Source organism: Gymnoscopelus braueri (assembly GCF_963280865.1).
Source record: "Gymnoscopelus braueri genome assembly, contig: SCAFFOLD_124, whole genome shotgun sequence".
Classification (NCBI taxonomy): domain Eukaryota; kingdom Metazoa; phylum Chordata; class Actinopteri; order Myctophiformes; family Myctophidae; genus Gymnoscopelus; species Gymnoscopelus braueri.
Window position 1 is genome coordinate 37,576 of NW_027660916.1, and position 26,323 is coordinate 63,898.

General features: G+C 42.5%; 1 protein-coding gene across 2 annotated transcripts; it reads right to left on the reverse strand.

Moving 5' to 3' along the window:
- Nucleotides 1-3,196: 3,196 nt before the first annotated feature.
- On the reverse strand, nt 3,197-16,857 carry usp46 (ubiquitin specific peptidase 46). Of its 2 annotated transcripts, XR_013932788.1 has the most exons (10): nt 16,505-16,857; nt 13,490-13,570; nt 12,734-12,947; nt 11,335-11,579; nt 10,249-10,325; nt 8,510-8,593; nt 7,879-8,076; nt 5,946-6,024; nt 4,031-5,197; nt 3,197-3,989 (listed from the first exon to the last, which is right to left on the reverse strand). XR_013932788.1 is itself a non-coding variant. In XM_080457459.1 (9 exons), the coding sequence occupies exons 1-9, from the start codon at nt 16,538-16,540 to the stop codon at nt 5,096-5,098; spliced, it is 1,116 nt and encodes a 371-aa protein (XP_080313585.1). In that variant the 5' UTR covers nt 16,541-16,857; the 3' UTR covers nt 3,197-5,095. The 2 variants fall into 2 exon arrangements, 1 of the variants encoding a protein (XP_080313585.1); XM_080457459.1 differs by having other exon boundaries at nt 3,197-5,197.
- Between the last annotated feature and the right edge of the window lie 9,466 nt (nt 16,858-26,323).

Here is a 26,323-nt window from a genome sequence, read left to right on the forward strand (position 1 = left end):
CCAAAAGAGACTGCGTCACCTCAACAGAGGCAAGACCCACCAAGAGACTGCGTCACCTCAACAGAGACAAGACCCACCAAGAGAGACTGCGTCACCTCAACAGGGGCAAGACCCACCAAAAGAGACTGTCACCTCAACAGAGGCAAGACCCACCAGAAGAGACTGCGTCACCTCAACAGAGGCAAGACCCACCAGAAGAGACTGCGTCACCTCAACAGAGGCAAGACCCACCAAAAGAGACTGTGTCACCTCAACAGAGGCAAGACCCACCAGAAGAGACTGCGTCACCTCAACAGAGGCAAGACCCACCAAAAGAGACTGCGTCACCTCAACAGAGGCAAGACCCACCAAAAGAGACTGTGTCACCTCAACAGGGGCAAGACCCACCAAAAGAGACTGTGTCACCTCAACAGAGGCAAGACCCACCAAAAGAGACTGCGTCACCTCAACAGAGGCAAGACCCACCAAAAGAGACTGTGTCACCTCAACAGAGACAAGACCCACCAGAAGAGACTGCGTCACCTCAACAAGACTACTGTCACTATTGGAGGGAAATTCATGAACACTTGAAAGCTGTATTTGGAATCATCATCCCTTTCCGGTTTGATACCTTATACCTGGGTAACCTCCCATATGACTTACTGGACAATAATGACAAGAAACTAATTCTGATCCTTCTAGTGGCAAGTAAGAAGGCCATCACAAGAAAGTGGTTGCAACCACAATCAACCACTGTGGAGGAATGGATCGAAATAATTCATGATATATAATGTATTTCTCACTCAGAACTTAGGAAGACAAATTCTTCTGGATTGGCCACAGTCCTGCTGACGGTACTGAGGTGTGAGCCCGTAGCTAATGGAAATGGCTGTATCTACTCGGATGTTTTTTTTAAATAGCTATTTTTAAAAATGTTTGATATAAAAAAAATAAAGAAAGGAGATGGCCTCAAAGGAGAAGATCTACCAATGGACCCTGCCGAAGCGCCTGTGAACTGGGGTTGGCTGCTTCAAATCAGCTATGAAGAAGTGGGGCCTGGCAGACAGCGCAGCATGCGAGAGCAGCGCAACTGAGCAGAACACATAATCACCACCTGTCCCCTGTACAGACCACCTTTGGAGGCCGGCCTCTTCCAAGTGGTACCAGAGACGAGGGTGTGGCTGCACAACACAGAGTTGGACATTTGAAGGATGATGCACGAAAGAAGTGTGCTGATGAAGGCCGGGTGGCCTGGAATGGCATAAGATGGACCATTAAAATGCAATAAAAATATTATTTCTGAGTGCGACCCTCTTTTTTCATTATAGTCACATACATTGACATATGAGTCATCTAATCCAGTCAACACTGACTCCCTCTGTAAACACAGCTACAGAGAGATACAGACATTAACTCACTCACTGGACAACAATAACCCCAGCACTATCATTCCCATTGTCTTCAAAGGCAGCAGTGCCATTAACCGTTATGCCGAATTATCAATCTATTAGGCTAACATTTTATCCCCCGTAACATTGACTATGTTGAATTGTGGTTAAATGTAAACATAAATATAAACATTCAATGGATGTCATCTTGCAAAGTGCGCTTATGAGGATTGACTCGTTCATTATACAATATTCAATTAATTCAATGATTAATTCAAATCGGTCTGCCATTGTAAGGAGACCTTAATGCTTGCGTAAACGCTTAGTAGTTATTTAGAAGTACGTTATAGCCATTTTGTGTGGTGCAACATCTTTACTTTTAGTTGACTTAGAAGTCCTTTACACCAGAACTTTGCTAGGTGGTGCAACCCATGACTCCCCCCATGACCTACCCCAAATTCTGTCTCTCTCAACTACAAACACACACAGAGACACTACAACAACCCAACTACATCCTACCTCTACAACTTACTCTCGGTTTGAGATGGGATGTTTATTTCTGGGACAAGCAGAATGTCCCACAAACGAGAAGGGGTTGTTTAATGTGGCCCAGTTACACCGCAGACGCAGGAGGGGGACGGTGACAGTAACACATGCTTGCGGCTGCACAGGAGAATCTAACTGGAGGTTGTTTGTGTGTGTGTGCGCACATTTGCCACAGACACTGATGCTACACTGAACACCAAAAACTGGGACACGCGGTTTACGTCATCCCAGAGAGTCAGGTGTCTAATGAGGGCTTACAAAGCGATGAAGACCTTTTCCACATACAAAGCACTTGGACGTAGGAATGGAAAATAGCAATAGTCAAAACAGTGGCATTGACATACATTGACATAATATATATAAAAAAAAATAAGAAAAAAAGGAAAGAAATAGGAAATGGAACATTAAGAGCGACATGCGACCAGCGTATGCTGCAGTGCTGACACTACAGTAGGGCTCGTTTGCACATGAAGAGTGACAGTGTCCTTGTGCGTGGACATACAGCACAGTTTTTATGCTTAACTTAATTTATTTCGCGAGCCGGAAAAAGCCGGTTTACAAGCTTGTAGGTCGGCTACTTTCTGAATAAGACCAGCTGGCAGGGAGGACATATCTACCACAAACACTAGAACAGTGACACATCTACTTGTCTCACTGACACAATTGGAAAAACTTCACTTTCTATTGCACTATTATTTTATTTTTGTCAAATAAAAGCGTAGGCAGTCGGGAAGGTCAAATCTTGTGAGTGTTATTGCGTATGAATGGACCCTTATGGGTTGTTTTTTACATTCCCATGGTTAACACATTGGGTGCCAGAGGTTTATTAAAATATTATACTTTGAGTGCCAGGACTTTTTAAACATTTTGAACCTTTTTCAAGTAGTCACAAAAAAATTTCAGTGATCACCGTCCTCACGGTGATCCCCTCATTACACACATACAGGTCTCGTACAATCGGGGGGAAAAAATTTAAAACATTCGGAAATCCATTCCATAGTTGCAGCCAGTTCAAAAAAGTTAAATTAACATTGTAAAAAAAAAAAGTGCACAGGAGCCGAGATACAGGTTTTTGAAGTCATAAGTTAACCAGGAGGTGGATTGGAGTCTAAATCTTGTAGGAGTGATATTTCCTGTTGCTGTGAAGGAAAAAAAAAAAAAAATTAAAAAAAAAAAAAAAAAAAAAAAATTTTTTTTTTTTTTTTTTCAAAAACCGTATATATACGGTTTTGGCACTCAACGTTAGTATGCGCAAAACCGTATATATACGGTTTTGGCACCCAATGTGTTAAATTGAGGGGAAAGTTTGTTATTTTTTAACCTAAATCCCATAGTTCTGACGGGAGATCTTATAATGTGGGGGAAAAGTACCTCATTAACTTATGTGTAATTCTCTGCTTAATGTTGACACGAAACAATGACGTAAAACGCGCTATTTCACGTCACTGGGCATAAATTCCGTACGGCCGAAAAGTCCATTAAAATATCCCGATTTTGCTGCGCACGCACAAATGGAACCAAAACATGCATGCACTCACTCTCGCTCACATACACACACATACACACAAATCAAACATGTCTTGTCCAGCCATAGACAAATCTGTCCTATAAAATGGTGTATTAAATACACCTCGTCTTTCATGAGGAGTTCTGACTCACAAAATACTTTTCCCTTCCAAAAAACAGCCATACACACACTAACATACACACACACACGCGCCTTCATTAACCAGCAGTCAACATTACAAATACCAAACGTTAATAAATAAGATAAATAAATAGGGCTCTTACACCTTTGGAAACGTTTTTTTCAGGGGATGCAGCTGGCGCAGGACTGCTGGGTGCTTTCTACACAGAGTAAAATCCTCAGTGTTATTTTAACTCTGCAAGTGTATAAATGTAGCAACCAAAGTGGAACCAAATGGAGTTAAATGAACACTCAGGCTTTTACAGTGTACAACCAGACTTGGAAAGCAAACATGTTAAGAACATACCGTTGCTGTCGGGCAGAAACCACTTATCTCCATATTCAAACTTTTAGTTTTTTTTGGCAAATTAACGCCCTACTCGATCATACTACAGCCTCACAGAAAAGCACCAAAAAGTAGCAGATCTACAAGCTCCAGCTTATAGATCTGCTATTTTCGCTACTTTTGAATTTGAATCCTGAAAAGTTAACAGTTTTGGACATATGAGGTTTCCACCCGACAGAGACGATAAGGAGGATGAGGGACTGAACGACACCTATTTGAGAGGACAGACGACAAACGTAACAAAGTCATTCTCTCCGGGTCTTTCAACCATTTCCCACCCGCACGCTCACCGGACAGCTTTCGTAGTAGTTCCAAATAAGATACGAGGCCCGGTTGAAACTTGAGATGGCTCAACGTTAACGCAAAAAAAAAAAAGAGGGAAAAAAGCACGCAGAAATGGCGAGACGCAACCAAACCTTTCTTTTCCTGGCGCGTGGTTCACCAGCGGGGCACAGACGAGACACGAGATGGGGTCGACAGACACCAACAGAGACGGGGATAGCCCTAATGAGAGGATAGGTGATAGGTGTGGAAGTGAGACCTTTATGTACATAAAGCCTGATTTAGACTTAGTTGCCACGGCCAGTGTCGCACACCTAAAATAACAAATCTACAAGTTCAGAACACGTCGCAGCGCAACGTGTTCTGAGCTTGTAAATCGGCGGCACCCGACATGGCGCGCGACCAAATATAAAATCAGGCCTAAGAGATGACTAGAACCCACTCCTGACAGCAGCAAGTTCCTTCAGCCCCAGCGTGGCTCTCGGTAGCCCCAGGTAGAGTCACCCCTGGTGGGCTGTTGGGGGAAAACAGAAGGAGGGATACTTCTGTTCCCTTCTGCTCCTGGTCTCTGGTGTTGGAGAGAGAGCGCTTGTTGCTTTTGCTTTTCTAAAGTGCAGTCAAAATGCAGGTGATTGAAGGGGGTTGGGGTTTCAAGAAGAGTGAGTTTATGGTCTTCCCAGCATGCCGAGCACAGGGAGGAAAGACGGGGACGGGGGACGGGGGGTAATTGGGAAATGAAGTGCATGTTACGCCCGGGAGGCAGGCTTTTGGGAGAAGGTTATTGGCACGTGTCTCGGTGGCAGCGGCAAAGAGTTGGGGGTGGTGTGGGTATAGGATAGAAAGGGGGGTCTTGGTGGGGGTGAGAGGTCACTCCCTGGACTGGTAGAAGAGGATGTATCCAGACTCAGAGTTCTTGGAGATGTCTGACGTCAGACCGTAAAACTCCTCGATGGCCTGGGCGTCGATTTTCTGCAAAAGGAGGAGACAAGGGAGAGGGTGAGGCGCTACATGATGCCCATGAAACCAGCTAATACCAGGGCTTCTACTGAAGAGACAACAACAACAGAGCCTTTACCGAGGGGGGGAGAGAGACAGACAGACCTCTTAACACATTGATTGCCTAGATCGAGTTAACTCGTTTTTACGAATCCATCGCTTGATTGCCTAGATCGAGTTAACTCGTTTTTAGGAAAAAAATAATAATAATAATAATTTGACCCAAAGACCAAGGAGATATGATTTGTCGAAGATCTAGACTCCCATCCACTTCCTTGTTAACTTAAAACTTAAAAATTTTGTATCTCAGCTCCTGAGTACTTTTTTTTTTCAATGTAAAAACCCTGGCATGAAAATGCAAAAAATCTGAAATAATTCTGGCAATCAATGTGTTAACGGTCTGTCTGTCAGAGAGAGACAGACAGAGAGAGAGAGCAACAGAGAGAGAGTAGATCTGCTATTTCCACTACTTTTTGAAAATGTTTGAAACTTTATGAACATTTTTCAACATGGAAACGATTAAGTGCGATTATCTAAAATAATTGCAATTAGGCGATTATGTAATAATTGTAACAGGCCTAACAGACAGAAAAACAGAGAGAGACAGAGAAAGAGACAGGCAGAGAGAGACAGAGAGAGAGACAGATTGAGAGACAGGCAGAGAGAGACAGAGAGAGAGAGCGACAGACAGACAGAGAGACACAGACAGACGGAGACACACCTCTACAATGTCATCATCAAACAGCAGCCAGAAGCCGTGACTCTTCACGATGGTGATGTAATGTCCTCTGTTGGGCCCGCTGAGGGAGGACAAGACACAAGTCACTCCTTAGCCGAAAATTGCACACATCTACACAATGACACGACAAACTACTGCACACAGCAAATAGGCGATCTACACAGCTCATTGTCTACTTGTAAATCTTCTATTTTGGCCGTGCGAAGCCGCCGTCGCACGGCCTTCATCTCTGCAGGTCTTCATCAGGCCTGATGAATCTGTCAATCTGATACTTTTGCCATTTTGTAATTTGAATCCTGAAAAGTAACAGTTTTGGACATATGAGGTTTCCAACTGACAGAGACGAATTCCAGCTTGTCCAAACAGAGTGAGCGATGTGAGGAGAGTTATTACGTAATACGTGCACACAGTACACTGATCTCCAGCCCTGCACTAATACTGCACCAGCCACAGTTGACTGGTCATTATTGATTTTTATACATTAGTGCGTTGGATCTCAAATGGGGTCACAACGCCTCGCAATGAGAGGCGTTGTGAGCTTGTAGATCGGCTATTTTCACAATTTTTGCTTCTTTCTTATATTATTTGACAATTTGGCCAATGTTTGACCAGTTTTTAATACGTAATGGTCTTTTTCTTTTCTTTTAAGTATTAAAAGGGTCTTAAAAGTCTTTAAATTGTCACTTCACTGTGATCTGGGGACCCCCCCAAAGTCATGACCAACAGGTTGAGAACCACTGTTTTAAGAGACATGCTTTACCCGCAAAGAATCCATCATGTGTGGCATCACCAAGCAGCAGCCAGATGCAGTGATGTAATGATGTAATGTCCCCTGGTGGGACTGATGAATACAATCACGTGGATCTGGGGATCCACATGGGAACGGTGTGGCTCCAATGTGGATCTGGAGCTTGGTGTGGCCAGACTGTGATGTCATTCGTCTATGACGTAAAATTTGGGGACGGTTTCAGCCCAATCCGAACCCCATTGACTTCCATTATAAGATTAAAGTTCAATATTTCAGTATAAAATAATAGGTCGAGGTATTTTCATATTTTTTTAGCCAGTGCCAGAGTTTTCCATTGGAAAAAAAAAGTACTCAGGAGCCGAAATACAGCATTTTAAAGTTTTAAGTTAACAAGGAAGTGGATAGGAGTCTAGATCTTCAACTAATCAACTAAATATATATATATATATATTTTTCACTTCACGTAGATCTACGCGATTGGCACGTGGCGGCTTTAAAGCGGTTCGCGTAGATCTATGTGATTGGCAGTGAATCAGTTAATGGGATAAAACATTAAATAAATAATAATAGGCACTCATTTAGCCTACTGACAGTGTGCAAAAATAATTTGGCACTGATAGGTCCAGCGGTTTGCTCGAGTAGCTATAGACAGACTGACCCCGTTATTGATGGCTAGACAAATCACGCGGCCAGCGTCTTCCCCCATGCAATACCGTTTCTCCAGGATGGATAGGGAAGACTCAGCCTATGATTGGCTGAGAGCAAACACCACAGCGCTCCCACAGTTTTTTGTTCATGCGCGCGCACACACACACACACACACACACACACACACACACACACACACTTCATGAGTTATGCAAAGTACCCAAATGGCTACTTTGCATAACAGGTTTACAAGTGAGTGTGCAAATGCATCCTCACTACCTCGCATACACGGTAAGCAACACAGCATTTTGGCTTCAGTAGCCACTGCTGCCAGTATCCTATCTGAAAACAGCGCTCCTCTTCCCCAAACCTCTTGGTGAAAACACCTCTAGCGCCCCCCTTAGGGGGCTGGTGAGCGGAGCGTTGTGTGTACCTGCCACAGTGGACCACCACGGTGAACAGAGTGTGATGTGTACCTGCCACAGTGGACCACCACGGTGAACAGAGTGTGATGTGTACCTGCCACAGTGGACCACCACGGCCACCAGGTCGTACATGCGGTCCAGGTTGACGGCGTCGGCGGACGTGTTGAACAGACGCAGCTCCAGAGGGAAGACCACGCGGTACGACAGCTTGGTGTAGCGATGCAGCTGCTCCATGTACTTAAACCTCTTCAGGTGCAGCGCCAGGATCATCGGCAGCTTCTTCACACGCATTCTGTAGATAGATGGATAGATAGATACCTTCATTGATCCCGTGGGAGAATTTCAGTCGCCCAGGGGCGGCACAGTGAGAGTAAGAGTTACAGAGTCACAGGTACAGAGTAAGGAAAGTACTGTCGTATACAGCAATCCAAAGGCAAGAAAAACTATACGAAGGACCGTCAAAACAGAACAACAGTATACATTAGTATACACCTATCCTGCACTATGCAGAAAAACAACAACACAAGGTTACAGTGTCCTCACCGTATCCCACTACAAAACATACCTTTCTATTACTATACTCGTGAGGGCAACAACATTTCAGCTTAGAACTTTACCGCTACGCCACTCGGGACACCCCGTGACAAGCATTTTGAACTACTGCAAGGACAATGTCAGGAACTATTCCAAGTGTGATTGGGCCATGGTGTGGGTGTGTGACTGACCGTTTCTGTGCTTCCTGCTTGCTGCAGCACGTTTCACAGTAGTATTTGTATTCGCTGCACAAGGTCTCTGTGTTGCTGAAGTCCCTGTGGAGAACAAAGCCTCAGTTAGAATAGAGCTGTGATTCTCAACCATTTCAACCCCAATATACATTAGGCCACAGACATGTTTTTTTTTTTACCTCAATCTACCAGTGGTTCTCAAACTTTTTCATCTCAAGGACCCCCCATCTAAAAAATATTTTGTGATAGGGATTAAAAAAAAATAGCAGATCTACAAGCGTGCCGCGCTATGAGCTTGTACAGTATATCTGCTATTTTTGAATAGCCAAAGTATAAAATATGGTTAAAATAATTGTGACGCTATATTAAAGGTTTAATGACATTCACTTTTACACCACATTCAAAGTCTTTGTCCTGGTCCTTCAAAAGTGTACAAAAAGTTTTAAGTGAAAATTCAATTCCAGTGATCCATGGCAGGTGTTTTTCTCTCACATTTCTAAAGCCTTTTCAACTGCAATGAAAAAATAAATCTTTGCCTGCGGGTGTCGCTGGTGAGGGATTTTGCCTGTCAATCATCGCCTCTGCTCCGCCCCCCCCCAAAGGAAAGGATAGGGGAGGGGAGGGGCGAGGAGGAGAGTGGGCGGGATTAATCGACTGTGACCTCACTGTCGACGGGCCAAGCTCAGATTACTTTTCAGCCTAGTTATTCAGAAAACCCCAGACCACAGAAAATCCACTGAATATTCTAAGTTCAGGTTTTTTGGGTGTAATTGAGGTCATAAAACCCCAAATAAAACATTGAAAATAAAAAAAAGTGAAAATGAATGTCATCGAACCTTTAACAAATTGCGTGCCAATCGCGTAGATCTACGCGAACCTAAATAATTGCGCAGCGTGCCAGTCGCGTAGATCTACGCGAAGTGGTCTTTTTTCCCCCTTTTTTTTGCAGGTTCACATTTCATTGTAGGCCTCCCTCGCAGTGACACATTTCATTGTAGCACACCCGGATATGGAAATATCCGTATCCGGAGATTTTCGTTCCCACCATTCCCACCTAATCCGCCATTATCTCGGTTGTTGTTTTTCTCCTCGCTGATCGCTGTTTAACATAAACCGCGACAACTGCAAAATGGAATGTCGCCGATTGAAACGGTCTTCTCTGGGCCACTCACACAGATACCCTGTGTGTCTACAAACAGTTTAACGTGTGATCTTAAGGTATTTAGCGAGGTCTGTGGCGACGTGAAAACAAAAACAAAAAAACAACAATAAATCGCTGGCACTGGTGAGTACATTATGATATTAAACTCTGGCGTGGAATGTGTTAACTAATTTTGCTGGAGACCCCCTGGTACCCTCCCAAGGACCCACTTTGAGAACCAATAATCTACACAACTCTGGAGTGTTTATTTAACTCTGAGAGTGTACAAAATGAACCAAATGGACCCGTAAGGATCTATTTGGTTCCATTTGTACACTCTCAGAGTTACAGATCAATAAGGGTCCATTTGGACTCCTGGTGTTCCCTGGGAACCGACATTGAGAAACAGTAGGCTAGAGTCGTACTTCATTGTGCTGCGATGTCACATGCTTAAAATAGTAGATCTACAAGCTATTTCTGAAGAGCGATGTCGGCGTGTAATAAGAAGTATAATTCAGGCTTCAGCCCGCACCTTACAAAAAAAGGGGAGGACAGCCTGCTATCATACAGCGTGGATAAATACTGGGTCATGGCCTACCTGAGACAGTGTGTAATTGATGTGTTCTGCTCCACGTCCACGGACAGGTCCAGAAAATCCTCATCTTTGCTGCTCACCTGTTAAAAAGGAGACGATAAGACCTTTATTGATCCCACGCGGGAAATGAAGGCAGCTGAGACACAGTTACAGGGGGCAGAAAAGCACTGAAAAGTACTGTAGATACGGCAGGGTAAAAGACGTCACACTCAAAAGATATTAACAAAATATACAACAATATATACCCTCAACAGTGCTTGCATTATGTACACACAGTAACCATGTCCGATAGTGTCCTCGCTGTAGTGGACTGTTGTTACTTCAGAGCTAATTAGTCTACTGAACGATTTGAGCGACCGTCGACAGAACTCAGAAGGGTTCGTACAGAGATCAGGAACCATCATCCGCTGATGCACACACTGGAGAGGTGGGCCGTCTTAATAATCCGCCTCTGCTCGGCAGTGATTCTTAGCACATAAACTGATCGGTGGCAGCTTGGTGTGTCAGGGCCTTTAACCCATTAAATCCGGGATACAAGCTATTTTTGAAAAACAAAAAGATCTTTGCTTCTGGGGGTCCCTGGAACAAATTATTTTGAGATGGGGTCGGCGGTCAAATTAAATATATAATTTTGGGGTTCCTTGACATGAAAAGCTTTGAGCACCACTGATATGGAAACCTAAGTTTTTTCAGAAAACTGTTCGAATCGGGTCCTCAGGTCTTAATGGGTTAAAGTAAACGTATTTAGGCTCAAGGCCATGCAGAAGCTGGATGAGGTTCTAGAAGCACATTGACCCACGCTGTCATTTGACAAACTCATGAAGTGACGAATCGTTAATCTACTACTGTATGGTCAGAAGTACAGCTTTATTGAGCATAAGCTTTTATTTGTCAGGAAATCAGTCAGTTTTTCATTTTTAAAAGACATTTTGAGGCATCTCCACTGTCCAATTCAAACTGGTGCTGTTGCGTTCAGGTCCGCTCCCGACTCCATGGCATTCAGAACGACACGACCGAACGAGAGAGAGAGAGAGAGAGAGAGAGAGAGAGAGTGATACCCCCAAGATGTGCCAGGCTGCACCCGCTCACCGTCTCACAGTTGAGGCAGCGCGTCTCGTTGGTCAGCGTGCCTTGGAAGATGTCGTGCACCCAGGTGGGCTCCGTCGGCGTCTTGTTCTCTGGCTCCGTCTCGGTGGCGAGGGGGCCGCCGTTGTTCTTGAGGCGTCCGTTCTGCTTCTCCTGCTTCTTCTCTTCCTGCAGGATGTCGGCCACCGTGTTCAGCAGGTAGTTGAGGAACTCGTGGGCGTCTTGTTGCATGTAGTTATCAAACAGGTCTGCGGGGGGGGGGGGGGGGGGTGGATTGAACGCACAGTTAGATGGTGATCGCAGAAATCAAATAGTTTTGATTTAATTGTGTTTTTGGCATTGAACATTGAAACATTATGAATACAATTTTTATTTCAGTTTGCCTTTTAGGATGTGTAATCAAAAGTTGCACAGGGCAGATATGACGAAATAACTTAAATATACAAAGAAATGACTGACATATTTAATCATTTCATTCTTTCAAAACAATGTAGAAAATAGCGGAAACAGCTGATAGCGGAAATAGCTTACCTTGTAGATCAGCTATTTCTGCTTTTCTTAATATTTGAAAATGTATGAACATTTTTCAACATGGAAACTATTATGCAAAAACGATAGCGATTATCTCAAATAAATCTGTTTCAGAGATGTAGGTTTTACCCACAATCGTCTAATGTTATTGTTTGTTAAGGTTAAGAGCAACAGTGCGCTTTCAATGTAATTTGATTAACACTCAAGAAAGATGCCAATTGCACATCAAATTGTCGTCCTCGGATGATAATACAGAGGTCTGATCACACTCCTGTTCCGGAAATATGGGTGAAAAGTGAGAGTTGAAAAAGAGGGGGGGGCAGGGGAGGGAGAGAGAGAGAGGGGGAGAGAGAGAGAGAGAGAGAGAGAGAGAGAAGGCAGCTGACCAAAGCCCAGTCTGAACAGAGATGGGCATTGTTCATTCACATAAAGAGCTTCCTCCAAGTCGGACAACAGAGAACAATCTGCCTCTATTCCACTTCTACGCTCTGGACGACCTTACCACCAACACACACCTGACCTTCACCTCACCCATTCACCTGCCCTGCTACCGGTGTACAGCAGCTCAGCTATCTGCTGATGAAACAAAGCTCACACAGCTTCACGAGGAAAGAATCCTTGTATTTAACCATCACTGACTCCTGCTTGCCCTTGGTTCCAAATTTGCTCTCAGTTTGGTGGCGCTAACCCAGTAGGACCAGGATAAGCATGATTTATACCTGGGTGCACGCCGCTGTCACGCACCGAAAAAAGCCAATCTACAAGCTCTGCACCACGTTGTGAGCTTGTAGATTGGATATTTCCGGTGTGCGAAGTATAAATCAGGCTTAATCCCCTGCCCCCCCCCCCCTACTCACACACACACACTCACCGTTCTCCTTGCGTAGCCGTGAGATGAACTTCTTGGGCGGTATGACGCCCACCTTCTTTTTCTGTGTGGCGATGCTGTGGAAGAGGTCGGCCAGGCATGTGAGCAGGTTCTCCTTCTTCTTCTGCTGAGCCTTGTAGGCCAACACGTTCTCCCGGAAGGGTCGGCAGAAGTAGAGGGCCTGCAGCACTGAGTTACAGTAGCATGTGTTTCCAAACTGGTTGGGAAGAGAGGGGGGGATAGTTTAGGAAGGAATAATGACACAAACAAAAAACAGAGAGAGGGGGCGGGGTGCACCTTCCCGTCAGAGACACAGAATACAACAGTGTTCCACAAAAGCCTGCAAATAGTACTGGCTAAAGTTAGCGAATGAAAAGGAGTCAAGGACCACCATCCATATGTTGCTATGTTTGTGGTCGTAGCCTGAAGGCAAAACTCATCATCCATCAGGTAAACAATTAAGTGAATATGATCCTTATCTAACTCATCAATACTTTGTGCTCAGTCCATCTGGCAGGGTGCCTGGAAGGCTTCAGACTTGAGGGGGAGAAATGATGCCTCATTCAAGAGACTTACTGGCACATCCACAACATCAACACCACCACCACAAGCTGTTTGCTTCAACAGTGCCAGCAATAGAGGACGTGACTCACACTCTGTGCTGGCTGGCACTTTGTTTTGAAACAAGAGAATGGTGCTCTGGAAAATGACCTCTGTTATAATGGATGAGAATCATGGGACTATTTTAGTGGCACTTACGTTGACCAATCCGAAGTAGTGTTCATTGATTGGGAACTGCTCCGGACCAATGTCTTTCTCCAGAGCAGAGGCATTGGTGCCCTGAAAGACAAGAAAGGCAAAAAAAAAAAAACATCAACTCCTGTGCTTGTATATTAAATAAGTATGCAAATGATCCTGCACGGCCACGGTTGCAATCTATGTCATCTTGATCCAGCCTACGCCTTATGTTAATGTTTACTAAGAGGGAGCTAAGGCCTCCGCCGTATCAAGTACGCTGCAAAACTAATGCATAATTATGGAAATGTTGTCCATGTCCAACCACCGACAACAGATTACCGGAGGCTTCAAAGCCCCGCTGAAGAGATGAAGCCAGCTTATAGGCCTGTCTCATTCAGTGCCATTGATTACTCTATTCCTGTGACAGTTCCTGTGTTGTCCTATGACAACAACATTCCCGTCTATCGGGTTTCATGAACCACTCAATGTGCCCGTACAAAGCCTACAAAGTCTTGAATACTTTGGTTAAATGAGTCAGGGGCTGTCTGTCACGTTATAAAAGGGGTCAATACATTGTGACATTTCAAGAGTATTTAACATGAATGTGGCACACACCACTTATCTCTTGACAGACCCTTTTTACATTTCAGAATTCAAAGCTTCTTTAGCTTTGTGAAATTGCGAGGCACTGCTTTGTTGAGGAACACAAGACACTTCAACGGCTTTGACATTCTATGACCGTCATTTCTCTAGGTTGAAACAAACCCCTGAATACCTCTTTGTTCCGGTTACGCTTTGAGCCCAAGGAGATGCTGCACCTACAGTATGCAAGTGTATACCTATGTCTGGAATCTGGATGGACATGCACATAATGCACACATTACACTCACGAGTACACATGATGTGAGATGAATGCATATACACACATACTTTCCTTCCTTAGAGGAGAAGGACTGTTTTATAACAGAAAGGGTAACCTAAAGCCCATTACTTTCTGGTACAGTATTCAAGATTCAAGACATTGCTCATTACATCTCTGAAGATATACTGGTACATTAGAGTAAAATGCTTTGGATTTGTCTCCTCAACATTTGTAACAACAACAACAACTATTATTAAAAGATCTCTCCAACAATATTCCATTATGATGGGACTTGAAAATATGCAAAAAACAAACAAACTCATCAATTCACAACTTGGTACTGGACATCTATGCCAACTTCAATAAAGACCTAAAGGTCAAATGAACATAAGCAGAACACCCAGAATCAACATATTGCAAAGATGATCTCATTTAATTAAGTCGTGGGATAATGTGTCAATTCATTAAAGAACCATCCATATTTATATTTATTATTCATATAATCTAAAATATGACATGGATTTGACCGTGTGCTAAATTAGTTTGTTAGTCGTTTTATTTATGAGACTGGGTATTCTTTTTTGCTTGGCTGTGTACATGTACACAATAAGGATAAGAGTTCAATACAAGCCATGTACAACACACCTGTTAAAAGGTTCACTGCTTTCCTCAAGGGACAGACTGAGCTCAATTTCAGTCACATTGTTGTCTATTAGATTAGTGTCAACAACAGACCATCACTTGGGACGACTGCAGACGACTAAAGTGATGATGGGCCCAATTGTTTTCACCATGACTCCTCATGGGTTAAAGATAATGACAACTTTGAACGGCAGTTCAACTAGTTGCCATTATCTTTACTCATCATGAGGACTTCTTCTCGCACACCGAAATAAATGCAATTTATATACTGTATGTCAGGCGAGCGCCAAAAAAGGTCGGCGAGAGCATAATCGGAGCAAATGTCTTGCAGTGTGTAGTAGGCTAGTAGCCCTTACAGTAATCAATTATTTTGTATTGTGAACGCGTCAGTTGATGTTGCGCTACTGTTTTATATATATATATATATATATATATATATATATATATATATTATGTATATATATATATATATATATATATATATATATATATATATATATATATATATTTATATATATTTGTATGTATTCCTACATCAATGATTCTCAAACTTTTAAATTTCAAGGACCCCCATAACTCAAGAGTTACAGACCTGTAAGGGTCCATTTGGAACATCCTCAAGGAACCCTGAGAGTCCCTGGACCCCACTTTGAGAACCACTGTCATAGATGTTTTTAAATATTACACACTGTTATCGGATCGGTTCAACCGATACCCATAATACAAGTTATGGGTACCTGTATCGGGGAGGAAAAAATATTTATCTGTACATCTCTGGTTGTAGGTGCTGTAAAAGTGTTAAGCCCTGACTTTTCCACACCTGACAGGAGGCCGGAACAATGTGATGATCATGGTAACACATCAGTTGATTATGTACCTGACACTGACAGCCACTGCCTGGGGAGTGTGAGTACTTTAGCAATATAACACCACGTCAAAGTAAAGATAACTTGGTATTAACCAAAGAGAGCAGTAAAGCAGGGCTTCAACCAGCACTTTCACAACTACCGTCATCGTGTCAACAACACAGATGAGCAGGAGTCCATGATGCAGAGCAATCAAGAAGATATCACACCACCATCATCCCTTTAGGATTACATGTGTGACACCAACAGCTTATGCAATCAGACCCAGGCATGTCACCTCCGGTCAAGTCAAAACCCTCTGTGTTCTGATCCATTTTAACTGTGCATGCAAATGAAAGGGTCCATTTGGTTCCATTTGTAGACCCTCAGAGAGATAAATAACATGCATCCTCTCTGCAAGGACTCTAAGCACACACACACACACACACACACACACACACACACACACACACACACACACACACACACACACACACACACACACACACACACACACACACACACACACACACACACACACACACACACACACACACACACACACACACACACCTCATCGCCATAGATATGCCATAGAGTACCAGAGCTAGGCTACCAAGGTTCATCATGACAGTGGCAGCAGTCTGCAGGCGATCGATAGAGGGGGAAATGGCTTAGTTTACTTACCATATTACAAATGGAGGCGATATTTCTGACAGTCATTTAGTTTACAGTGTCCACCTCGCCGTCATCTTTATGAAATAAACATGCTGTTTAGCGGAGCAGGGCAACAATGCTTTGAAGATGGAGTGAATTCGCATCCGCGGCTGTCCCTGTCTGGCTGCCTGGAGGCCACACTGACTGCAACAAGCCCCCCAACGCTAAAACACAGCAATGTGTGGACTATAAGAGACCATGGGTTAAAATAAAACAGCCCTCAGCACCCAGACGTGTTCATTATAGCGGAAATGTCATCAAATATACCGAAACAGAACACAATAAACGCATAGTGCTGAGGAGTAAATAGACGAAGTTGCAGCAGGTTGATTTGCAGAAATTGCAGTACAAGCTTGCTAGGCGAGAATATGACATAGCCCCGCCCACCTGGAAGAAACTTTCATAGCTGATTGGTCGAGTGGCTTCCATATTTGATTGACACGGTGAAAAGGCCATACGGAAGCTTTAGAGTTAATGCCCGGTTGAGGCGCAACCAATCACCGGCAATTTTATGAAGTGGTGGTTTATGGGAGTTTGAGTTATTTATTTCCGGCTGGAGGAAGCGGTCTCTGGATTCAAGTTGGTACTGGGGTTGGTCTGAATTTATTATTAGAAGAAAAAAAAGACTATGTTGACTCTGCATATTCTTGTCTATTTCTCTGAATTTTGAAATAAACAAAACAGTGAAAAAAAAAGAAGAAAACAAGATGTGTTAATGTTACACCATTATTGTTACACAATTTATGATTTTACAAAAAAAAGCTGTTTTGTCCCCTCTTTCTGAAATTAATCCAGGGAAAATGCCCTTTAATTATGTTTTGAAAATGAAAAATGTGAAAAAATTTGTATAGTCCTACAATAGTGCAAATACTAACAATTTTGTTGTTTGACATAATTGTTTGACAGCACATTCTCTGAAGCACATGGTCCCTCGACCTGAGTTTGGGAAGTATCATAATAAGTAGTGGAAGAAGTACTGTAACTAAAGTTGACACATTGTACTTTTGCAATGAACTAAAAATGTACAATATTTGCAGAAGTATTTAGTATTAAAAAATGGCAATAATGACGTAAAGAAAAAGCCCTCAAAGTGTTACTTAAGTACAGTACTTGAGGACTTTGATTTTGATATCTTTATTAATAACAAAACATATGTAAAATACATACATTGTCACACCATTATCAAAAGGATAAATGCAAAAAAAGCCAGCGGCTTATTTCCATTGTGGTCCTTTCATATGTGTATATGTATGTGCAAATTATGTTGTGTTGCATGATGTGATGTGTATGTGTGTAATTGTAATTTAGTCCATGCAACCAAAGGTGCCTAAAGTGTCCTAGTGCATGTGCATGTCAGTCCAAGCACCCATAGGTGCAGGAGAATGTCCTTGTGTGAAAAATGTGGGTGTGCCTTCCTCACTAGGGGGTGGGATGTACTTAATTACTTTCCACCACTGCCTATAATATAGATTTTTACTTGAAAAGTATGGAAGCTGTGAAACCTCGGACAAAGATCTGATTTCTTTTAAATGACTGCAAAACATAATGAGTACAATAGACACATTCAACTTCAAGTTTATTGTTGAATCACAGGTTTCCCGTACAAACTTCAACAATTTGCGGTTACAAAATATTGACATAAGAATAGAAAACAAAATAAAATCAGATAAAAGGACAGCAATATCAAATATTGATAATTAATAATTATTTAGCAACATGTATCAAACTTATAAGTGTACATAAGCAGTGATGGAAGAATTACTCAAGTAGTATCAATACTGCAATGTAGATATACTCTGTTACAAGTAAAAGTCCCGTATTAAAAATGTACTTGAGTAAAAGTACAAAAGTATTGGCATCAAAATAGACTTAAAGTACCAAAAGTAAAAGTACTCATTGTGCAGAATGTCCCATTTCACAAGTTAAAAATGTATAAAAAAATCGTTTGGAAATAGCCGATCTACAAGCTCACCATGCGTCGCATCGCGATGCATTGTGAGCTTGTAGATCTGCTATTTTCAAATGCTGAAATATATATATACGGCTGAAATGGTTAGTGTGTTTTGTAATGATAATCAAAATCTACAAAGCAACTAGCAACTAAAGTTTGCATATAATTGTAGTCGAGTAAAAGTACAATATTTTCCTCTGAAATGTAGTGGGGTAGAAGTAAAATTATTGAAAATTGTAAATACTGAAGAAAGTAAAAAATACCTCAAAATTGTACTTAATAAGTGCAGCACTTGAGTACATTAGATACTTTACACCACTGATTCATAGTCATAAATTGATAATGCCTTTGTGGCGTCCTCTGTCTCCCAGACTGACAGGGTGAAAGGGCTCAGCGCTCATTCAACAGCCTGATGACTGACAGGTGGAAACTCAAGAATCAAGAATCAAGGTTTATTTGTCACTAGACTCACTCATCAGGTACAAGAGGCAAAATGCAATTTTGTGAGGGCCTCATTTGATTGATTGATTGAATACTTTATTAACAGTTTGTAAACAGTGCAGTGGTACGATTTTACAATGATTGTTAAAAGGATAACACAAAAAGCCCCTAGGGGCTTGTTTCCATTGTGGTCCTGGGTATTCAATTCATCAAGACATTTAACGACATACAATAATATACAATATATACAAGACATCATTAATGCTAGAAGCAATGAACGTAAATGTAGAAAAGAAAACAGTTGGGGGGGGCATTTCTGGGGTTAAACGTAGACGATTTTTCTAGGGATGGTTACAAATTGCAGACAGGTGCTCTTTTATGGCGATTTTGAAGGAGAATAAGGAGTTACACTTTTTGATGTTTGTTGGAAGGGCATTTCACATTTTGGTGGCATAGCAGTAGTACAACATAAGACAAAGAACTCTGGGAACACACAAAAAGACAGCCTGTGTGAACCGCTCCAGCTTGGAGCACCTTGGAAACTGCTCCAAATTGTGGCTGGGGTGGTGAGTGTCCTTGAAGATCCGCTCACCCTTGGCTACGCACCGCTTCTCATACATATCCTGGAGGGAGGGAAGCTCACCTGACGACGCGCTGGGCTGTCGACTGCTTTGCGGTCAAGAGCGGTGCAGTTCCCATACCAGGTGGTGATGCAATTGGTCAGGATGCTCTCGATGGTGTTGTTGCAGAAAGTCCTGAAGATGTGAGGAGGCCGATTGCTCTATTCAAGTGTAAATATATCGAGCATTACAATAGTGAATGTATTATTATTTAATAAAAAATTGTTAATAAGCACACCTGGGCACTCGTGTATTAACATGCTCTTGTTCGAATCCCGTTTGCTAGAGCACGATGAGGAAATTGAAAGGTCTTACGACTTATTATCTTAGGATAAAACAGAGACGCACTGAAAGGAATATTCACAGCGGGTAGCCTAAATGACAGGGATGCTCTTTGAGGGGCAGGGTCCACAGGCCGGCGTAGAAATCCTCTGAGATAGAATCTAAAGTAGACTTTGAAGCCTGAGTGAATAAGACTAGATTGTCAATCTCCCTGTGTTCCTACACTGTCAGTATAAACAGCAATGTCCCGTGGCAGAAGAGCTGCTCTCAGAAAGGTAAGGAGACACCAATTAGATGGTCATAACGAAGAGGGAGTGGAGAAAAGACTGTTTTTTTTTCAGGGGCTCAGCAGGGGCCGCAGGGCCCGAGGGCCCTCTGAATTCAGCATAAGGGCTGTGTGCTTTCACAACACTCTGCCAATAATTATCTCCTTAGCATTTACATCTGAACACAACAGAAAGGAAAAAGAACAAATGCCAATGACTAACAGACTTCAAGGGAAATGGGGAATAGAGAGATAAAGGAATTTACAGAAAGCAGGATGAGAGTTGTCAGTTTGTGGTACGAAGGGTGGGAGGGATCACGATGCCGTCATGTTACTGGTTTTACACAGAGTCCAACGCGTCACATTGCAACCCGTTGTGAGATTGTAGATCTGCTATTTTAGAAAAAGATTTGTGATAAAAAATCTGATTAATGTTAATATAATAATATAATATAATATTAATATAATGCAAAGTAACTAAAGCTATCAAACAATTATAGTGGAGTAAAAAGTACATTTAATTTGCCATGGAGTATCATTATCAAGAAATGAAAATGCTCAAGTAAAGTAAAAGTTCGATGAAATTGTACTTAAGTACACTACTTGAGTAAATGTATCTTTGTTACTTTACAACACTGATTCGTTTGTCCGCCAGTATAATCCCAGTGCCATTCCTGCATTTTTTTCAAAAAACTGATTAACCAATAAAAACTTGCATTGGACTCTGTGTGCAAGGGCCTCAAGTTGTACCACGGTGTCTTGCGGTGAAAGTAGCAGATCTACAACCTCACAACACGTCACACCTTGACTCATTGTGAGCTTGTAGGGTCTGCAATTTTTTCGAGTTGCATCAGCAGCGTACAATGACGTATAAGTCTGGCCTGAGATGCCTCACACTGGGGTCCTGGCCCTGAGTGGAAAGCAGTGATGGTTTATTTGTGAATGTGGTGATTGACACATTCTAATATATACCACGTTTATTTATAAACGCACCTGATTGACAGGGGGAACAGTTACACGTAGGGTAGTGCTGGCCTGGTAGCTGCGTACACAGTATCTATTCTAGTCCAGTGAGAGTTGCTATAGCACCGAGGACCAGTGTACGTGCGGCTGCCTTCGTCCTTTCCTCAGACACATCTACAGTAAGTCTCCATGACATCAAGGCACACTAAGGGGCCGCGTCCACAGAAAGCTTTTTTGTACAGCTGCCAACGCCTTTCTGCCATGCATTTCTATCAGGGATGTACGATGAATCGGTCAAATTGGTATCGGCAATATCGGACTTAAAAATGCAATTTCCGTATCGAACCGAATTTATTTAGAGTAGCCAATCATTTCCCCCCCTTTTTTCCCCCAATTTAGTAGTTACGCCAATTAATTCCTCCGCACACACATTTCTGTGTTGTCACTGCTGTCGTATCCTACTGACTCACCTGCCAGTGAGGAGCCCCCACCGGGAGGGCTTTGATTGATTGATTGATTGATTGATTGATTGATTGATTGGACGTATCGCCTTCGTCCTACTCCTCCCACCCAACACTCCCCGCTGACAGGTGCCGCCCCAGCCTGTAGGAGTATGTACAGACAGTGACAAATATCAACCTCCCCACCCGGCTTCCCTTCCACGAACACGAGCCAATTGTGTTTGCATAGACGCCCGACAAAGCCGGATGCACCACGTTGGATTCGAACCCACAACCTCAGCCTTTTGGGCAGCCTTTTGGAAAAAGCCTTTAGTGATGATGAAGGCTGAAGATTCAAATCAGTGTTCTCTGGAGAGGCTTTCAAAAGGGTCAAAAAGTTGGGAAAATATTAAATAAAAATATAATTTAACATTTACATTGTTTGAACTAATGTGTATCAGTGGCCTTAATATTATATAAAAATATTATTAATAATAATATTTTTTATAAAATAAATAAATAAAATAAAATCAGGTAATAAGAATGCACTGCGTATTACAATTCTGCATCGGCACCCAGAATCACAGTTACTGTATGACAGGTGTAAGATAAACCCTACTTGAAACTTGTATTGCAATATCGGTATCGGTCAATTTGACCATGTGAATAATCGGTAATTGGACATCGTCCAAAATTTCAATATTGTGCATCCCTAATTTCTATGAAAGAGACACTCTGGAGCGCTCCTCTTCCCAGCGCAGAGCATCGCGCTCTGCACAATGTCACTTTGCTATGCAAAGGCTACTTTAATTGTGTATTTGGTTTGGAACATTGGAAGAAAAATTGCACTACTGTTTGCCTTTTAGGCTTTGTAAACAAACAAAAAAATTGCACAGGGCAGATATGTCAAATAAACTTAAATATACATAAAAATGACTGATAATGATGGTACCAAAATAAATAATCTGCTATGGCCAAAACAGGCCATAGCAGATTTAAGAAGAAGCTTCCAGTTCAGCTATTTCCGCAATCTTTCAACTGATGAATTTATACAGATGAATGGAAACGATTCTGACGATTATGCCAAATAGTTGCGATTATCTCAATTCTCAAATAATTGTGATCAGGCAATTAAGGAATTGTGACAGGCCAACCGGGCAGTGCAGGGGAAGCGTTGATCCGGCAACGTCTGTGTGACAGATGAGAACAGGGATGGAGCGCTTTGTTCCTCCATCATCTTTGTTTGGGAGCAGTAATCTCTTTCAGATGTTGCATTTCTTCACGTGTTTGGATGCGTTTGTAAAGCACTGTGAATCGCCTAGTTGTTGAAATGTGCTTGCCTATATATTGCCTTACCTCACCTTGCCTTTTGCATACGTGGAACCTTCTTCTGACCAGCGGACCTTGTCTGCTTGCGTCTTTATGTTCTGAGGAACAGCGAACCAGACACACACACACACACGCACTCGCACTCGCACTCGCACACGCACACGCACACGCACACGCACACGCACACGCACACGCACACGCACACGCACACGCACACGCACACACACACACACACACACACACACACACACACACACACACGGTTATGGAATGATTTTCTTGTATAAATCACTCATTAGAGTCAATGAGGCCTGCAATATATCCAGAGGCACAGATGACCTTCCTGTTGTTCAGCCGCTACAAAGGGGAGAGGAAATGTGTCATGCATCATTTCCCTCATTTTGAGAAAATAAACGTCCAATTTAGGCTCTGCGAGCCACCGCAGCCTGTTTATACTTGGCACAGAGCTGTGCAATCCTATGCTTATAGAGAGAACCCTTGAACTAGTTCCACGCAACTCATCAGAGAAACCATCTTACTGTTAGCAGTGGTGGAAAAGGTACTCACATTTTTTACTTAAGTAAAAGTATCAATACTGCAATGTAGAAACACTCATACAGTACAAATAAAAATGTACTTGAGTAAAAGTACAAAAGTATTGGCATAAAAATATAGTTAAAGTACCAAAAGTAAAAGTACTCATTGTGCAGGATGTCCCATTTCATAAGAATAAATATAAAAATATTTTGAAAATAGCAGATCTACAAGCTCACAATGCGTTACATCGCGATGCAGTGGTTCTCAAACCTTTTAATTTCAAGGACAATAACTGACAATATATACAAATGTTACATTTGTACACTACGGACGGACGGACGGACGGACGGACGGACGGACGGACGGACGGACGGACGGATGGACCGACATAAGTACGTAAGTAAGTAAGTAAGTAAATAAGTCTCTCACTAAGACTCTCTCTGGAAAAAGAGGAATTTATTGTGCTGAAAGAGAGAAATGGAAGTGACTCACTGTTTTAGTGACATTGCCTCTGGGGTCTTTCTCTCTTTATCTCTATGTCTCTCTCTGCGGTCTATGAAGTGATGATCGGCTGGTTTCTTTGTTCAGTGCCCCAGGGTGCAGTAGGATGTGTCTCTGACGTGCACAGATTCTCATGTGGTTGTGATCCCAGAACCACAGGTCCAGAACCCGCCTCGTTCTCATTCACAGCTGACTTTAAAGACCTGGCCTCACCTCATAAAGGCTCAGTGGTGGACAAAGTGCTCAACCCCTGTACTTGAGTCAAAGTATAGATCTGCTATTTTCACTATATTTGAAACAGGGCAAGTGTAAAGTCATAAGTATTCGGACAGTACAAATACACAAGAAATGTACTTAAATGCTTGATTGATTGATTGAATACTTTACTTTGGTTGCAGAGAGAAAAAGCACATGGAAGTACAGTTTACTACATACAAGGTCAACTAAAATGGATCGCTCATGAAAGCCGCAATGGCTTGTTTCAAATGAGATCCTCACATACTCAATTCATGGAGACATTAAAAAACAGATAAACACTACTATGCAGAACATCATATAAACAGTTTAAAAGTAAGAAAAACAAAAAATATGTACAGTAAACAGTTCGAGGGGGGGGGGGGCATTCCACATCCAATCCTAGCAAAATGAGCAGGGGTTAGATGAGTTGTAGGTGTAAGGCCAAGAAGTAGCCTTACTAGTTTGTTTTGGGATGTCTGGAGCCTTATTTTTAATGCCTTAGTGGTGTTGTGGTACCATGAGGAGCATGCATAGTCGAAATGACCTTGGATGAGGGCCCCTGTAAGAATCCTCAAGGTATTCTTACTGACTTCACTAGAGAGGAAATCCTATACAAAAAAACGTGTTCTTTGGTTGACCTTTTTGATGACTCTCGCTGCCATTTTATCACCGGAGAAGTTTGCCTCTAAGATGGAACCCAGGTAGTTAATTTCCTCTTTTCTTGTGATAACATACTTGTGATAAATACAGTACTAAAGTACAGCAGAAAGGTTCTCTCTGCAGGAATGTAATGGTCAGTGGTGGAAGAATGTTTTACTCATACCACAATGTAGATATACTCTGTTACAAGTAAAAGTTCTGTAGTCAACATTTTACTTGAGTAAACGTACAAAAGTTTTGACATGAAAATATACTTAAGTACAATACCAAAAGTAAAAGTACTCAATGTTCATTATGCAGAACTTATGCCGGGGACCTCCTGGAACGCCCTCAAGGACCCCTAGGGGTCTCCGGACCCCACTTTGAGAACCACTGGCCTTACCTAGCGAAAGCTTGCACCTGGTCTTCATCGTATGTCTCATGGAGGTTCTCTCCTGTCAAAGTTCTCCTGGAGAAGTTCTGACCTTCGGATCCGAGCAGCGGAGCCAGATTCCCACATACCTAAAGCACATGGATAGTCACATTAATTAAATTTGATTGGTTGTAAGGGTATCTTGAACCGGTGCCATTAAGCTATCCAGCCAAATGAGACAACCTATTAAGAGTTGATTGTCTTGGTCACATTACAGGAATGTTATAACTAAATGAAAAAGCTATTGTCTGATAGAAAGCCGAGGAGCAAAACAATTATGCTTGGCAGCGAGACAGAGGATACTGGCCAGTGAGAGAGGGGGGGGGGGGGGTAGAGAGCGAGAGAGAGACAGACAGACATACAGAGAGATAGAAATAAAGCGAGAGAGACAGACAGACAGACAGACAGTGTGAGAGTGAGAGTGAGAGAGAGGGGGGGGGGGGGTATGAGTCCCAAACTAACTCTGGCACACACACATATTTCCACCAGTACACACTGTTCCGAAGAGCAGGTCCACCTGGAATAACCTGCCGTCACCAGACTCCCCTGTGGAAAGCCTGCTTTCTAGTCACTGGACCAGTGGTTCTCAAACATTTTCATGCCAAGGACCCCCACATTGATATGTATTTGGCCACAGACCCCAATTTGAAAGTATTTTGTGTCAGGGACCCCCATAAGGTCTGTTTTGTATAAATAAATAATCCAAATAGCCAATGTATACAGGGTTAAAGTGGTTAAACTTGATTGTGATGCTATATATTAACTAATTTAAATTTAAAACAGACCCTATAGGGAAAGTAGAGCCTACTGGTGGTGCTGGGGTGGTGGGAGCAAACAAAGCGCATACAACATCAGTGGCAGCACTGACAACGAGAGGAAGTGCAAGGAATCAGGTGAGCTTAAAGGAGAATTCCGGACATTTTAAGTGTTATCTTTGATGTGTCGTTACTCACCTACCGACGTAAACAGTGGCATTGTTTATTTCCAGATATTCCCCTGTCGTCATATTTTCAACCTCCTCCGTTGTCATAATGGGAGCGCGTGTCATAGGGAAATTCGTCTATTATAACCGATGCAAAGTTATTTTTTTCTCTACTACTACTCATTGTGGAGTCTGATGATAGTCAAACATGCAGTGAAAGTTCCTGAGA